Source organism: Sitophilus oryzae, unplaced genomic scaffold (genome assembly GCF_002938485.1).
Source record: "Sitophilus oryzae breed Bouriz unplaced genomic scaffold, Soryzae_2.0 scaffold_402_pilon_pilon, whole genome shotgun sequence".
Taxonomy (NCBI): Eukaryota; Metazoa; Arthropoda; class Insecta; order Coleoptera; family Curculionidae; genus Sitophilus; species Sitophilus oryzae.
The window spans coordinates 1,746,311-1,761,949 of record NW_022146977.1 but is presented as its reverse complement, the minus strand read 5'-3'; the positions used below and the strand labels follow the sequence as shown (position 1 = coordinate 1,761,949).

The 15,639-nt window shown below is 33.8% G+C and overlaps 2 protein-coding genes and 1 long non-coding RNA gene across 4 annotated transcripts; 1 reads left to right on the top strand and 2 right to left on the bottom strand.

The window, feature by feature from the left end:
* The first annotated feature begins 93 nt into the window (after positions 1-93).
* On the top strand, positions 94-7,258 carry LOC115885617 (peroxisomal acyl-coenzyme A oxidase 3-like). 2 transcript variants are annotated; one of them, XR_004050768.1, is made up of 10 exons: positions 95-587; positions 640-951; positions 1,006-1,325; positions 1,383-1,662; positions 1,724-1,967; positions 3,046-3,282; positions 4,660-4,811; positions 4,872-5,004; positions 6,868-7,020; positions 7,091-7,257. XR_004050768.1 is itself a non-coding variant. In XM_030904580.1 (9 exons), exons 1-9 carry the CDS (start codon positions 468-470, stop codon positions 7,202-7,204), a joined length of 2,067 nt encoding a protein of 688 aa, XP_030760440.1. In that variant the 5' UTR covers positions 94-467; the 3' UTR covers positions 7,205-7,258. The 2 variants fall into 2 exon arrangements, 1 of the variants encoding a protein (XP_030760440.1); XM_030904580.1 differs by lacking the exon at positions 6,868-7,020 and having other exon boundaries at positions 94-587; positions 4,872-5,159; positions 7,091-7,258.
* Positions 1,974-2,821, bottom strand: LOC115885619 (EKC/KEOPS complex subunit TPRKB-like). The gene has a single exon (XM_030904582.1). It carries the CDS (start codon positions 2,508-2,510, stop codon positions 1,998-2,000), a length of 513 nt encoding a protein of 170 aa, XP_030760442.1. The 5' UTR covers positions 2,511-2,821; the 3' UTR covers positions 1,974-1,997.
* A 6,822-nt stretch (positions 7,259-14,080) lies between the features above and the next one.
* On the bottom strand, positions 14,081-14,641 carry LOC115885600. Its single transcript, XR_004050767.1, has 3 exons — positions 14,487-14,641; positions 14,176-14,416; positions 14,081-14,105 (listed from the first exon to the last, which is right to left on the bottom strand). It is a non-coding gene; the product is annotated as an uncharacterized LOC115885600 (long non-coding RNA).
* Positions 14,642-15,639: the final 998 nt, after the last annotated feature.

The following is a 15,639-nucleotide window of genomic DNA, read 5'->3' as shown; positions in this document are numbered from 1 at the left end:
ATTTTTACAGACGGCATTATCCCATCCGGATAAATATATATGATTTTTACACACAGCGGTCCGTCGCTGAGCAAAATTCAAAATTCTCAGCGGTCTGAGAATTTTGCTGTGGAACGCGCACAAATGATGATACAAAAACTTTTTTTATCATGCCTTTAAAATTTAACTTTCTACCATCCAATTTTATATTTATTATTTTACGATTTTAACTTTAACCCTTTTAAAATTTACCCGAATTACGCAGTTTAAACAAGAATCACCGATTGTATATAATTTTATTTTTTCCGCAATATCATCAACTCTGTATAACGGGAAAGCGTTAATAGCGCAAAAGATTAAAGTTCATTAGCTTCTAGCTTTCTAAAAATATTAAATGTACAAAACACTTTAGACCAAGTACCTATATACTAATCTGAGTTTAATACAGTATATCTACTGTAAATTTAAAGGATAATAATTTTATCAAGATGACTGATTTATTAAAAGATTTTAAAAGTGGGCCTTTGGATGTTTATAGAAAAAAAGCATCATTTGATTGGAAAAAATTGAAGATATTCCTGGATACTGAAGAAGGTGTAAAATATGAAGTAAGAGTAGTATAAAGTTCAGAAAAAGTAATATGCAGTAAACTTATTTCAGATCGAATTTTATAATGAACTTGAAAAATACAAGGAATTCAAAAATCATGATAGTATACATGGTATTTCGTTTGATGAAGAAAGAAGATTAGCATTACATCAGTGTTTTGCGTATAAATCAATTAGATTGCATTCGCTGGAATATCAACTTGGAAATTTAATTTTTCCTTCGATTTCTAATAGAATCGCCACACAATTTCTTCCTTCCGCAGCAATAAAATATAATGTTTCGATAACTTTATTTGTCAATGCTATTCGTTCCTTAGGCACTGAAAGACATTACCACTTTTTAGATGACGTAGAAATGGGAAATGTAGGTTTCAAGAAGTTATGCAAAGAAATAAGTACTATTTGGTTTCTGTTCTAGATTACAGGCTGTTATTGTTTGACTGAAATAGGTCATGGGAGCAATGCAAAGGGCATGAGAACCACTGCATCATATAACAAAGAAAAGAAAGTTTTTATTCTACACTCTGAGAATTTTGAAGCAGCAAAATGTTGGGCTGGTGGTTTGGGCCAAACAGCAAGCCATGCTTTGGTTTATGCGCAATTGATAACCGGTGAAAGAAAATATGGACTACATTGTTTTGTAGTTCCTATCAGAGATCCCAAATCTTTACTGCCATTTCCTGGTATAATTGTTGGGGATATGGGTGAAAAAATAGGTCTTAATGGTGTTGACAACGGGTAAAATAACTTTCCTCAAATGCCCAGTAGCTGCCATACTAAACATTATTTTTTAAGGTTCTTACTATTTAATAATTATGAAATACCTCGAGAGAATTTACTAAACAAATTAGGTGATGTAAGTGAAGATGGACAATACATTACTCCCTATAAGGATCCTAATAAAAGACATGGGGCTGCTTTAGGAAGTCTTTCTGGGGGTAGAGTATACATTACTGGGATGTGTGAGGCTTATACTACTCACGCATTAACTATTGCTATCAGATATGCTGGTATACGTAAGCAGTTTGGTCCTAATGAACTTACCGAAGTGCCGCTATTAGAATATCAAACGCACGTATGAAAAATATAAAATATTTAACTAGATTTTTTAATACATATATATATTCTAAATTCAGCAATATAGGCTACTACCGTATCTAGCAGCTGCTTATATTCTTAGAATATTTTCTCCATGGTTGATTACAGTTTTGTACCAGTTTTCCATAGATGCGATTATGGGTAATGATAAAGAATTACAGGCTCAACAAGGCTTAGAGCTACATGCTGTATCATCAGCTTCGAAGCCTGTCGCTGGTTGGATTGCAAAACAAGCAATTCAGGAATGCAGAGAGGCTTGTGGTGGACATGGTTACTTAAAAGGTTTGATATCAATTTTAACAATATATTTATTTAATCTTTAGTTGCTATCCTACTAACAATTGAGTCCAATAAATCAATATTATGGTATTCTACGTCACTAATTTTATATAGTTTTTTAATAGCTAACCTATCATTAATACAACTTAATTCAGATATATCGAGAATATCACCGTCAATTTCACTAAAAATTTCTTTGGCACTATCTGTATCATTTTTCTTAGATATTACCACAACTAAAATATTTGTATCACTGTCTGCTACTCCAAATGTTTGTAAACTTTGGGTTATGTTTGAAGATAAGGATAAATTAAATAGGATTTCAGTGTAGTTACTCTTTGTTGTTCTTTTCTTGTGTGTCAAGGCTTTATTAGCGGCAACTACTACTTGAAAAGGATCGAAAATCAAATTAGATTTTATTAAACAACATTCCAATTTTCCTGACATCGCTTTTTTCCTCAATTCGGAAGTGTTCTTGACATTCTCAAATAACTGCATAGTAATTATTGATTGGGTTGCATCGTCCAATTCAACAGAATAGGCCATTATTGTTCAAAATAAGTACTATAATGATCAACAACTGCAAAAATAGACTAAAAATAATATGTTTTTGCTAGGGAGAAACCGGAGAAATATATAAGATGATATGTTAGGTTAAGTCAAACTGTCAAAGTCAAAGGCACAGAGTCAAAGGTTAATTAAGTCATAGATAATGGGTTAAGTAAACTTTTTACACCGTTGTCATATTTTTATTTTTTCTCAACGAATTAAGGAATTTTAAAAATATCTGAGTAGTTCGTTCAAATTTGGTTCTAATTCTTTAAGTAAATATCTATTTTATACAGGGTTGTTCACCACATACGACACGTAATATTGTATCTAAACGATTAGATTTTTTCAAATTGTAAGGTTTGGGTTCGTTGAAGGACTATTAGAGCTACAATTATATTACAAGATACAAAATATTTTACAAGATACAGTTAAAAACAAACAATAAAACTTACAATTTGTAAAAATCTCATCGTTTAGCTACAATACTCCGTGTCGTATGTGGTGAACAACCCTGTATAAATCGTTTTAGCTTCCAGGATTGGAGATATTAGGAATAATAATGATGCTAACTTAACATATGAAGGAGAAAATCATATTTTAATTCAACAAACCAGTAACTGGCTACTGAAATTCTGGCCATTAATATTAAATAAAAAGGAAATTTCTTCTCCTCTAAAATCTGTAAATTTCCTAGGCGATAGTTTGAATATATTACAAAAAAATAAATTTTCTGCCACATGTATTGAAGAAATGCGTTCACCAGATAGTAAGTATTTCTGATTAATTATAAATTTTTGTAATACGAGGCATGTTTTTTAAGTAAGTACCGTTTTGCGATTCCGCCGTCGCAGCGCTACGGTCGGCGTTCCGCGCATGCGCGCTGGTTACCTACATCTCTTGTCTATGCACAGACACCAGTACAGTCTGATTCTTCATTGTATACGTTGTTTATTGAGTGTTTAAGTTGCCTCCGACAATCGTGAGCCCCGCCGATTGTGAAGTACGGGCTGTCATACGATTTCTTAGTGCTAAAGGCGTAAAACCGATCGATATTCATCGTGAGATCTGTGAAGTTTACGGACAAAACATTATGAGTGATGGAATGGTAAGGAAATGGGTGAGAGCATTTAAAGATGGCCGCACAAATGTGCATGATGAAGAACGGAGTGGGCGTCCTTCGGTCGTTAATGAAGATTTGGTGCAGAAAGTGGACGAAAAGGTGAAAAAAACAGACGCCTTACAATTTCATCATTGTGCGACTACTTTCCTCAATCTTCTCGTAGTGTTTTGTATCGCATTGTGACCGAGAACTTGAATTACCGGAAATTCTGTTGACGGATTTGCACAAAACCCAACGTTTAGGCAGTGCATTGACTTTCCTTGAGCAGTACCACAATGAAGGTGAAGATTTTTTAGACAAAATTGTTACTGCTGACGAAACATGGGTGGCCTACGTCACACCAGAATCGAAACAACAGTCCATGGAATGGCGACATTCATCATCACCCAAAACAGTGAAGTTTAAGCAAACAATTTCTGCCCGGAAAATCATGTGCACAGTTTTTTGGGACAGAAAAGGAGTATTGCTAGTGGAGTTTTTGCCTCGCAATGAGACAATCAATGCAGCATCTTATTGTGAGACATTGAACAATCTGCGCCGTGCAATCCAAAACAAAAGATGTGGCAAGTTGAGTAAGGGTATTGTTTTGCTGCATGACAATGCCCGTCCACATGTGGCTAATCGGACCAAAGATCTCATCAAATCTTTTAATTGGGAAACTCTAGATCATCCTCCATACAGCCCTGATCTGGCGCCCAGTGACTACCATTTATTCCTGCACTTGAAATAACACCTTGGCGGTCAGCGTCTTCAAGACGATAACGAAGTCAAAAGAGTTGTGATACAGTGGTTAACCAGTCAGGCGGCAGAATTTTATGAGGAGGGTATTGAAAAACTGGTGCCACGTTATGACAAGTGCCTCAATATTCACGGAAATTATGTAGAAAAGTAGATTAAGGTACAGGCTTTCATGTAAAAATAAAATTATTGCGATATCTTTGCACGTTTTTTTTTAATTCCAAAACGGTACTTACTTAAAAAACATGCCTCGTATATTTAAAATTAATAAAAAAATAACAATAGACATTATATCCACTTACCAATGGTTGGTTGCTTATTTATTAAGAAAAACCCATACAAATTTGGAAAACAGCATGAAAAGTAAGGATGTATTTTGGGCCAAAAACGAGAATCAAGTATTCAATGCGAAGAATTTGTCGGTCGCTTTTATAGAGGTATTGGTATTAAAGTAACATTTCATAATGACATTAATAAATTTAATTATGTCCTTTAAGCATTTTATGTTGCAAGTTACCCTAAGTAAAATAAAAGAGGCTTCAGAAGAATCTGTTAAAAACGTTCTCTTAAAATTGTTTTCTCTTTTTGGACTTTGGTCGCTGGAGAAACATGTTGCTTCCCTATACGCAGGTGAATATGTATCAGGTCCACAATTTGTAACTCTGCTTGAAAATTCAATACTGAGATTGTGCTCAGATCTTAAGGATGAAGCTATTGCATTGATCGATGTAATTGCGCCACCCGATGTTGTTATAAATTCGGTTTTGGGTGCGTCTGATGGTGAGGTGCGTCTAGTTAGATATATATATATATATATATATATTATATATATATTTATATATATATATATATATCTAAATATATAGTCAATTACTGGCTCAGGAATATTAGCAATAATAAGTTATTCAATGCGATAAAAAGATGGTAAGGCTGCAAAATACACTGCAGTGCAAGTGTCTTTTCCCTACCATCGTATAGGGGAAGTGATCATAGAAGTGATACGACGAGAGAGCCCCTGCGAGAGGGGCGCCGGGCGGGTCTTTAAGACGCTTGTGTGGGGGCTACCGCCTACTAATAGAACAGAATCGAAAAAATAGAAACAGGACGGACAGTGTTGCCATTCAATTAAATCGAAATTATGTTGGCTTGTCAAAATCCTAAATCTTCTAATCCCATTATCTTGCCTACTTAATGAAATATTAAATAAAGTACGAAACAATTTTACGAATGTTTTCTCTAGGCACATAACTTCTTTCTAAAACGAAAAGTAACATGCAAAACTTTGATATCATTTCTAAAATAGCAAGTGCAATTCTATGAAATGGCAATACTGTACGATCTTCCTAGCAGTCGCCCCGACACAGTCGGTCGGCGGCGGCGCTTCACAAAGCCGCGGCTGTGACAAAGGAATTAGGCCGAAAAAAACTTTATAAGGAGTAGACGAACAGGGTTGCCGGGTTTGTTAGATTATAATTCCATACGAGAACAAAATTCTCGGTAGATCTTCAACAAAAATTAAAAGTACAGAAACGAAATAAAATATAATATTTAAGTCCAAAATTAGCATTCCTATGTGTCGTAATAATAGATCACTCAAATAAAATACAAATATAATAAATATAACAAGAATTAGAAATAGCTAGGTATATTATTTGATATTAAAAAAAAATATTGAATTAAATAATATTAATATATTAATAAAAACATATAAAACTATAACAAGTAGGGATAGCAGTCACAAATTAGTGTAACAGTCACTTTTTACCTTTGTACAAATTTTGATCAGTGATATCTAAAATTAATTTCATTTCAATGGTAAAGCTGTAGCAACTCTCAACTCTTTTTTCATATTAATAAATTTTTTTGACGGGAAAATCACTAAATATTGTCCGAATTTAGGTTGTTTCTTAACTTAAATTTTGTTTTTGTTTACATTTTTTGGGGGAAAATATGGGTTCAACTTTAGTAGATGAATGAAATAAAATCTTTTCAAAAGATATCAACTTCTTCGGGCATGCCGCCAATCCCGCGCCTAATAAGGAGTAATAAGGATTTTTAGGAATATCTCTGTAACTCTGCAACTAGACAGAACGATGACCTGTATGTCTGTTATTACTAAATAAAATTTAATGAAACAATAATAAAGTCAGATTATATAGATTCCAACGCGGCAGTCGCTTAATTTTTAGTCAAATAAGTCAGCTTTTTAAAAGTGCTTCTATTGTAAAAACTAAAGACGCAGTTGAATATATCGTTGGGTTTTTCTTTAAATCGGTAGATCGGTAGCTTACAGACGAAACCGGTAGACCTGGCAACTCTGTGATGAACTGACGGGAGTGGAATAGCGAGGTGCGGTGGCGCGGGAAGGGAAATAAAATAATGGCGATAACAAAGGGCAGGGAGATGGGCATCATGAGTGGATGGAGGTGGCGGAATTTCCAAAATTTGTTATCTTATTGGCGTTTATCTAAGTAGACAGTCGCCTATACGCAGGTGAATATGTATCAGGTCCACAATTTGTAACTCTGCTTGAAAATTCAATACTGAGACTGTGCTCAGATCTTAAGGATGAAGCTATTTATTGATCGATGTAATTGCGCCACCCATTTTGTTATAAATTCGGTTTTGGGTGCGTCTGATGGTGAGGTGCGTACTCCAGTTATATAGAATAACATTTATATGTCTATATTTTTTTAAATATTTATTCACTATTTAGGTCTACAAACATCTGCAGTCCGCCTTATTCAGCTCTCCTTATGCGATGAGTAGACCAAGCTGGTGGCAAGAAATAATATCTTTGCGCGAAAATACTGTGCAATCCAAGCTTTAAAATATTGTTTTACATATATGGGATTTTATAAGCAATATATTTTATTTTTGATATGTATTTATTTCTTTTTATTATAAATAAATAAAGATACAAGTCCAAATTAATTCCATATCCCAAATCTCTGCATCAGAACTTATAAGTTATCTATTTTTTGAAAAATCTTTTAAAACTAAAATGATTAGCATTATATTTTTTCTTCCAAATATGTACTGGCAACAATGTTATCTTTGCGCCTCAAGCCCCGTTCTCAGAACTGCGTCGTGTCAACAGCGACACTGATTGACATTTCAAACGACCAATGGGATCTCCCTAAAATCTAAAACTGTTTGAATTCAAAAAATCCCCTGAATATCCGTTAAAAGACTAAAAAATATCCCGAAAAAGCCCTACCGATATAAACAATAATAAATAAACAATTTATTGTGTACTAAATTTTGAAATTGACAGTCTGCTTGAATTTTGTACAAATCTGATTGGTTCTTTTGTCGTGTCGCTGGCGACAGTCGCAGTTCTGAGAACGGGGCTTCAAACACGGAAATCCCCACAACTGTTATCGTCGATTCGGGACATAAAATAAATAAATTATTTTGTTTTATTGATACTTTCCTAAAACCCACATTCAAAAGAATAGCTTTTAGATATTTTTGATTAGCCCGTTTGGTAGTTATCGCCGATTTATTTTAAATTTTATCCCCTTCTTATGGCCCCAAAAATTTTACTCCCCTAAAATCCCCATATCAATTTTTCTTCCCAAATTAATAATTCTATTTAGGTTTATTGAAGAGCACTAAAACCCACATTCAAAAGAATATCTTTAGATATCTCAGAACAGCGACTGTCGCCAGCGACACGTCAAGAGGACCAATGAGATTTGTACAAAATTCAAACAGCTGTCAATTTTAAATTTAGTACAGCTCCCATTGGTCGTTTGAAGTGTCAATCAGTGTCGCTGTCGACACGACGCAGTTCTGAGAACGGGGCTTAAAGCCCCGTTCTCAGAACTGCGACTGTCGCCAGCGACACGTTAAAAGAACCAATGAAATTTGTACAAAATTCAAACATCTGTCAATTTTAAATTTAGTACAGCTCCCATTGGTCGTTTGAAGTGTCAATCAGTGTCGCTGTCGACATGCTGTCGACACGACGTAGTTCTGAGAACGGGGCTTCAAGGTAAAAGATAACTGTCAAATGAAGTTGACATGAGTTAAAAAATGCTATTTCTGCCGAATGCAATAGAATTTCAGTTTACCAACTAGCGAATGTAAGAAGAGAATTTTATGATCGCCTGGGTTATTGTCTAGCAGTCGATGGAGGAATATTTAAACATCTTCTTAAATCCTAAAGTGCTAACAATTTAATAGTATTCTACCCTAAATTAATAAGTTATTGAATATTGTAATAATAACTATAATTAACCTTGTAATTGATTACTTTATTTTACTTTAATTCATATTAATTTATATTTATAAATACATCTTTAAGATTTCCGATGTAGGAATGGGTTTTCAATAATAATAATAAAGTACTAAATAGGTAAATTTCTGAAATGACAACTTCATTTGACAGTTATCTTTTAGCTTGACTGGTGCTATAAGTAGATACAGGGCCATAAGAAAGGAGAAATATTTAAAAAGAAATCGGCGATAACTCGTAAACGAGCAAAAATCAAAAATTTAATTAATCAAAAATATCTAAAGTTATTCTGTTGAATGTGGGTTTTAGTGCTTTTCAATAAACCTAAATAGAATTATTCTCTAAAATAATTAGGGAAGGCAATAAATTGACCCCATTAAAATTTACATGGGATTTCCTATGTCCCGCTCGACGATGCAACACCCGGTACATTATTTACAATATTATATTATTATTTTAAATAAACAGAAATATAACTCTAGATTGACGCTAACGTTAAAAGATTTTCTTGACTTTATGGTGAAGGAAGATATAATTGGATTCAGATTTCCGATGAATATTCCCTAGAAATTTGATACAAAAAAGAAAAAAGTATTAGTATTGATATTAATGACTATAAAAATACAAATATAATTATTAACTAGAATTTTGTCTTATATTAATAAATATTATAGTTTACCAAAATAACTCACAAATTTGCCACATATTTATACGTTTTTTTTTCGTAAAATTTCTTACTAAGATATCCAATATATTTTATTTGTACACTTCAATTTCGATGCAGATGATTTTATCTAAAAAATAAAAACAAAACATTTAAAAATCTAGAAAATTATGAAGCTGTAAGCAGATACTTTCTTACCTGTAATCATCAACAGATTGTTCAACAAACGCTACGGTGTAACCTCCCTCACATAATTCAGATAATCTCTTTATAGTTGGGCCCATTGTTGTCTATTGTTAGCTATGCGAGCTCCAAGTTATCCTTGCTAATTTCCTAATATCATGGTCTTCTAGGTCTTTAATTCCTTGTGGGGACCATGCTGTAATTTTTCTGGCCCATCTGTTGTCCGTCCTTCTTGCCAGGTAACCTACTTATATTGCCATTTGAGGGATTTGACTTTTGAGGGTCTTTTGTCGTATCCACTCTATTCTTTTATGGTCTCTCTCGGTTATTCCCAGCATATTTCGTCCCATTGAGCGTTGTGCTACCTGCAGGTTTCTTATAACGTCCGTTTTAATTGTCCAGGTTTCGCCTGCCTCGGTCATGACTGGTAGTACACATTGGTCGAATGTTTTCTTCTTTAGATAAAGTGGCATTTTGGATTTGAATATGATTGAGTTTCTTCCATAAGTACTCCATGTTAACTTGATTCTTCTGTTGATTTCTGGTGGAGAGATCCCGAGATCTGTATTAGTTGTCCCAAATATATTTAATCTTCTACTATTTCTAGTTTTGTGCTATTTATTAGAACGTCTTTTCTGTCTACTAGTTCGTTGTACATTACTTCAATTTTTGCTTGTAGAAGATACATTAATTTTGAGACCTACTTTACTGCTGGCTGTATTTAGTTCGTTAATTTGAGTTTGTAGTTCTTCAGGACTATTGGCAATTAGAACTATGTCATCAGCGAATCTTAGATTGTTAAGATATTCCTCATCTGTTTTTTAATCCTTTATTGGCCCAGTCCAGTTGACGGAAGATTTCTTCTAGTGTTGCTGTAAACAGCTTTGGGGATATCGCGTCTCCCTGGCTTACCTGTAGTACCTTTTTTACACTCAATATTTTTTTTCACACTCATAATCAGTCTGATATCTTCACAGCACTCAACACTACCCTCCCAAAAATTCCACATATAGCGGCCTGAAAAAAAGGATATGCAACAACCAATCCACAATCCCTACAGTGCAGCTCATACAGAGAACGTTAGTCCCTGGAGAGCTTGGAGCTGAAAAAATTGAAACACTGAACATGAGCCAATGTGAACCTGTAAGACATTGAGATGACCTTAACGATATCTACTCAAAATTACCCTGCTGTGGTTCCTTGGAGACTCATACAAAGACTGATAGTACTAGAGCATCTTGAAGTACTGCTGTAAAAAAATAGGAGCAACAAAAGAGTATCATATGCATAGAAATTGTGTAGACTTCAATTTGGCTGCCACATGACTCTATAACCTGTTGCATACAGCTTCAAACGAAGTAGATGTTCAATCAATGTAAATCTATAAAGATGCAACAAGAATCATATAATAATAGTCCAAAGGCGCTGAATCAAGTAGGCTGCAGTAGTTCCTGGGAAGCCTCGTACTTATGGATCATTATATCCCATTCTTGCTTCAAACGTAGTAGAACTTCAACCCATGTGAACATATGAACCACAAGAACCCCACAAAAATATTCTGCAGGCATCGACTCAAACTGGCTGCTGTGGTTCCCTCTAAGGCTCATACCAATACCTGTAAAAAATAGTAACAAAAAAAAAGACTACCATATACATAGAGATTGTATAGACCTCAATTTGCCACCGACATGACTCTGACTTGTTGTATACAGCTTCAAACAAAATATATCTTCAACCAGCGCGAACCTATAAGACACAAAAACTCTACAAACATCATCTGAAGATGTCGACTCAAACTGGAAGCTCATAGTGGCTCTATCAGTCTTTGTAGAGCGCCAAGGCCTACTCTTGTAAGAAAATAAACCAGACTTAGATATGACCCTGTTAAGTTTTGGACCTCAAAAATTTAAACCTCAACTAATGATGACCTCAAAAAGTCCTAAAAATTTCTACTGCTCTACTAAAAAACTCGATTCCTTTTTTCTAGGCCCTAGAATCATACCCGAACTTGAATTGAAAATACAAAAATAAATTTAAAACATTTAGACTATTTGTATTGAAAATTTAGTTATGGAAATGCTTACATTTTGACATGCGTTTACTCTAAAGTAGTAATAAGTAAAAGAACGTGAGTTAAAAAATTAGGAAGTTATAGAGAGTTACCTACACCTCCACGTTTAATTTAAGAAAATAAAAAAAAATCTTTTAGACATTCTCTAGATTTCAAGTTGACTAAGATAATATGAAGAATGATATTAATTAATTATAGTTAATAAAAGTTTTTTTTTGAAATAGTATAAATCACAAAGATTCTAATCCCAAATAACGTTAAAAAGAAAACACTAAAAGAATAAAAGACTTGGAATCCTCATTATCTTAGCACCCTCGATTCAACATTACAGAGACTAGAATAGGATGATTATTTGAATTTAGTTTAAAATTACAGAAAATACTAAAACTAATAGTGGCCTAGAAAGTCATAAAAATCTCTACTACACAACTTAAAAAAATTGATTAATTTTTTCTGGGGCCTAGAATTTTTCTGAACTTGAATGGGAAATGTAAAAAGAAATTTAGACAATTTAGACTATTTGTATTAAACATTTAGTTATCGAACTGCTAGATATTGACATGCGTTTACTCAAAAATAGTAATAATTAAATAAAAGTGAGTTAAAAAAATTAAGAAGTTAAAGAAAATCACCTACACCTACATGTTAAATTTAAAAAAATAAAAATAACTGTTAGAGATTTTCAAGATTTTAATTTGACCTAAATAATATGAACAGAGCTAAATATAAGAACATCAAATTAAGAAAAACCGATAGACATAACAACCCAATAAAAAGACCGATAGACATGACAACCCAATGGACTTCGGCTGCTTTCGAGAGGAAAGCATGTTCTTTGCTTCTGTGAGGAGCCTCCACAGAGGACGTTAGCCCCTGCGGATCTCAACCCAACGTGCTTCTGTGAGGACGCTCATACAGGGGACTTTAGCCCCGGTAGAGGTCGACTCGACACTCTGCTTCGCTTCTGTGAGGGGCCCCACAGGTGACTTTAGCTCCTGCAGGACCGCGCTCACGCCATCTCCGGGAAAATAAACGAACAACCAAATAAACCAGGAAAAATAACCACGAAAATATTTTTAAAAAAACTTACGTTTTTTGCAGAGCACTCCCCACGATGTGCATCCCTTGTACAAAAAATATTCGCTCACTAACCTGAAACAACAGAAAAAATACGTTAGTTGAAAATAATAAAAAATGAAATAAATCTTATAACATACCTGATTTTATCTCGTTCCATGCTCTCCATCCTACTGTCCTTTTCCAGAAAATCTTCGTTCCAGACCTGCACCAATCGTCGTGCCTCCTCAGAAACAGCCTTAAAGACAAGAGTACCTTAAGGCAACTGTTAGTGAAGAAGGTACTACGACTGAGACCTTGCACATTGGACATCTCAAGGCCACAAAAATTATAGATTTACTACTATAGGTAACAAGAAAGATTTAAGGTGTCTTTAACGAGATAAATCTGTATAGAGAACTCTAGAGACTGAATAATAATAAATGAGGAAAATATGAGTTAATGTTAATTTCAACGAGAATTTACTTTACTCGAAAATACAATTAATGATGTGCAAAATGCATTATTTTAAAATTATCAAATTTAAGTTTTATTATATTGAACATGAACAAAATTAAAAATATTTTGAATGGTTTTAGTATAAACGTACAAGTTTATTAAGAAACATGATACCTCACACCTTTTTTTAAATGTAAATGCAATTAGAGAATAATTATAAAAATTGTAAAATGATGATAGAAAAAGTTATATTTAATCCTATGACAATGTCCTACAGAAAATTGTCACAGAGACTGGAATAGAGTGGTTATTGTTTGAAATTTTGTTTAAAATTACAGAGAATAAAAATTATGTCCTTTAGAATTTTTTGAAAAGAACCTAATCCCAAATAACGCTAAAAAGAGGTCACTAAAACAATGGAAGACTTGGAATCTCCATTGCCTTAGCACCCTCGATTCAACATTACAGAGCCTAAAATAGAGTGATTAAATTTAGTTTAAAATTACAGAAAATAAAAATGATATCCTTTAAGATTTTTAGAAAGAATCTAATCCCAAATAACACCAAACAGAAAATACCAAAATAAGAAAGGATATAAACCTCAATTACCTTAGCACTCCCCATTCAACATTACCGAGACTATAGATAACAATATAAAAAATAGTAATTTTTCTTATAAAAATACTTGAAAAAAAGAAAATGGTTAATTGAAGACCCGATTTTCTGGCTCACATCTCATTAAACTTTGAGCAAAAAAAAATGTTTTTTAATAATAAATTAAATATAACAGAGTAAAAGTCAAATTGGGTTTAAATTATTTTGAGAAATAGACACCTCGAAAAAATTAAAGATATTATTTCTTGTGATTTTTACAAACGACAAGAAATACAAAGGATTATATATGATTCGAATCAAAGAAAGTATGAACGCAAATAAAAAGTGTGACCTTAAAATGCTGTGAAAAGCCTTAGAACAGCCCCAGAACCACGAACCGACGCGACCGTTATAATTATGCTTTAAAAATGGTCCTTCTACATTTCCTCTTCATCTGCATACTGAAACAACGATAAAAAAAAGATCAGTAAAGATGCCCAAGTCTAGAAAGTCCAAATAAATTCAACTCACCTCCATTCCACATTCTTTCACTGGCGATTCCTGCCACACGGCGTAAAAAGCAGTGTCGTCACACCGCGGGAGCAGAAGGACGCCCCTGGTCCCTCGGGAACTACGGACGGTCCCTGGGGAATCCCATTTAACGCGTCATCAGAATCGACAGAACCTGGAATTACTTTTTAGCAGCAGGACATCTAAAAACACAGACCGACTAAATTCACAAATAACACGCGCTGCGTACACGATCATAGTTCTGGAAAGATAGAAATATTTCTGAATTAGATTTATGGAAAAGAACTAGACAGGTGTGTGTTCAGACTTACCTCACTATCACTGACACTAGGCTGAATATGCTGGACTACGGCCCATCCCATCATTCCGATTAGACGTCAAGAAGTATGTCCCTCCCCCTCAGTGTTGGCTATCCATCCAGGGTAAATTTTATATTTTGAAAGAGCTCTATCGCTTTGACATGAGATTATTAGAAAAATTAGTTTAGATAAGATAGAGAGTTGTGCTCAAAAATATAGTTTAGATACAGCGATAGAGCAGAGAAAAATTTGATAGGGCAGAGCAAAATTTAAAAAAGAAATGGTCCCTTATTCCAATCTCTTACAACAGTGAAAAGAAAACCCTAAAATAACGCCAGACTGGAACCGGCACGACTTTAGCATTATCAATTCATTCATCTCAAAGACCAGTAAACTAAATAAAAATTACTATAAGTTTGATTTGAAATTATATTAAAATATAGAGAATAAAACAGTTTAAATCAGAACGAATTTACTTAATTTATACGTGAATGGGAATACTAAAACAAGAAGGCTGTTACTCTTCGATCGTAATTGTATCATCCATTCACAAGAGACCATGTAAAAAAGATTATTTTAAACAAAAATTATGTTTTTTATTTTAGTTTTTAAGAGAGAGAATCTATTATAATCCCATTAACGCCAGAAAGAAGACCTAAAACAAGGAAGGTTGTAAACCTCCATTGCCGTAGCACCCTCGATCCAACATCACTGAGACTAGGATAGCATATTTTAAATTTGTAGAAAGAATATAGTCTCAAATAACACTAAACAGGAAACGCTAAAACAAGAAAGGCTGTGAACTCAATTTTTATGAGAGAGAATCTAATCCCAAATAACGCTAAAAAGAAAACACTAGAACAATGGAAGACTTGGAATCTCCACTGCCTTAGCACTCTCGATTCAACATTACAGAGACTAGAATAGGGTGATTAAATTTAGTTTAAAATTACAAAAAGTAAAAATTATATTCTTCAAAATTTTTAGTGCGAACCTAATCCCAAACAACGTTAAAAAGAAAACACTAGAACAACGAAAGACTTGAAATCTCCATTGCCTTAGCACCCTCGATTCAATGTTAGAGACCAGACTAGCACTAAACAGTAAAAAAGAAAAGATGTGTACCTCCATTACCTTAGCACTCTCCATTCAGCACTACCGAGAC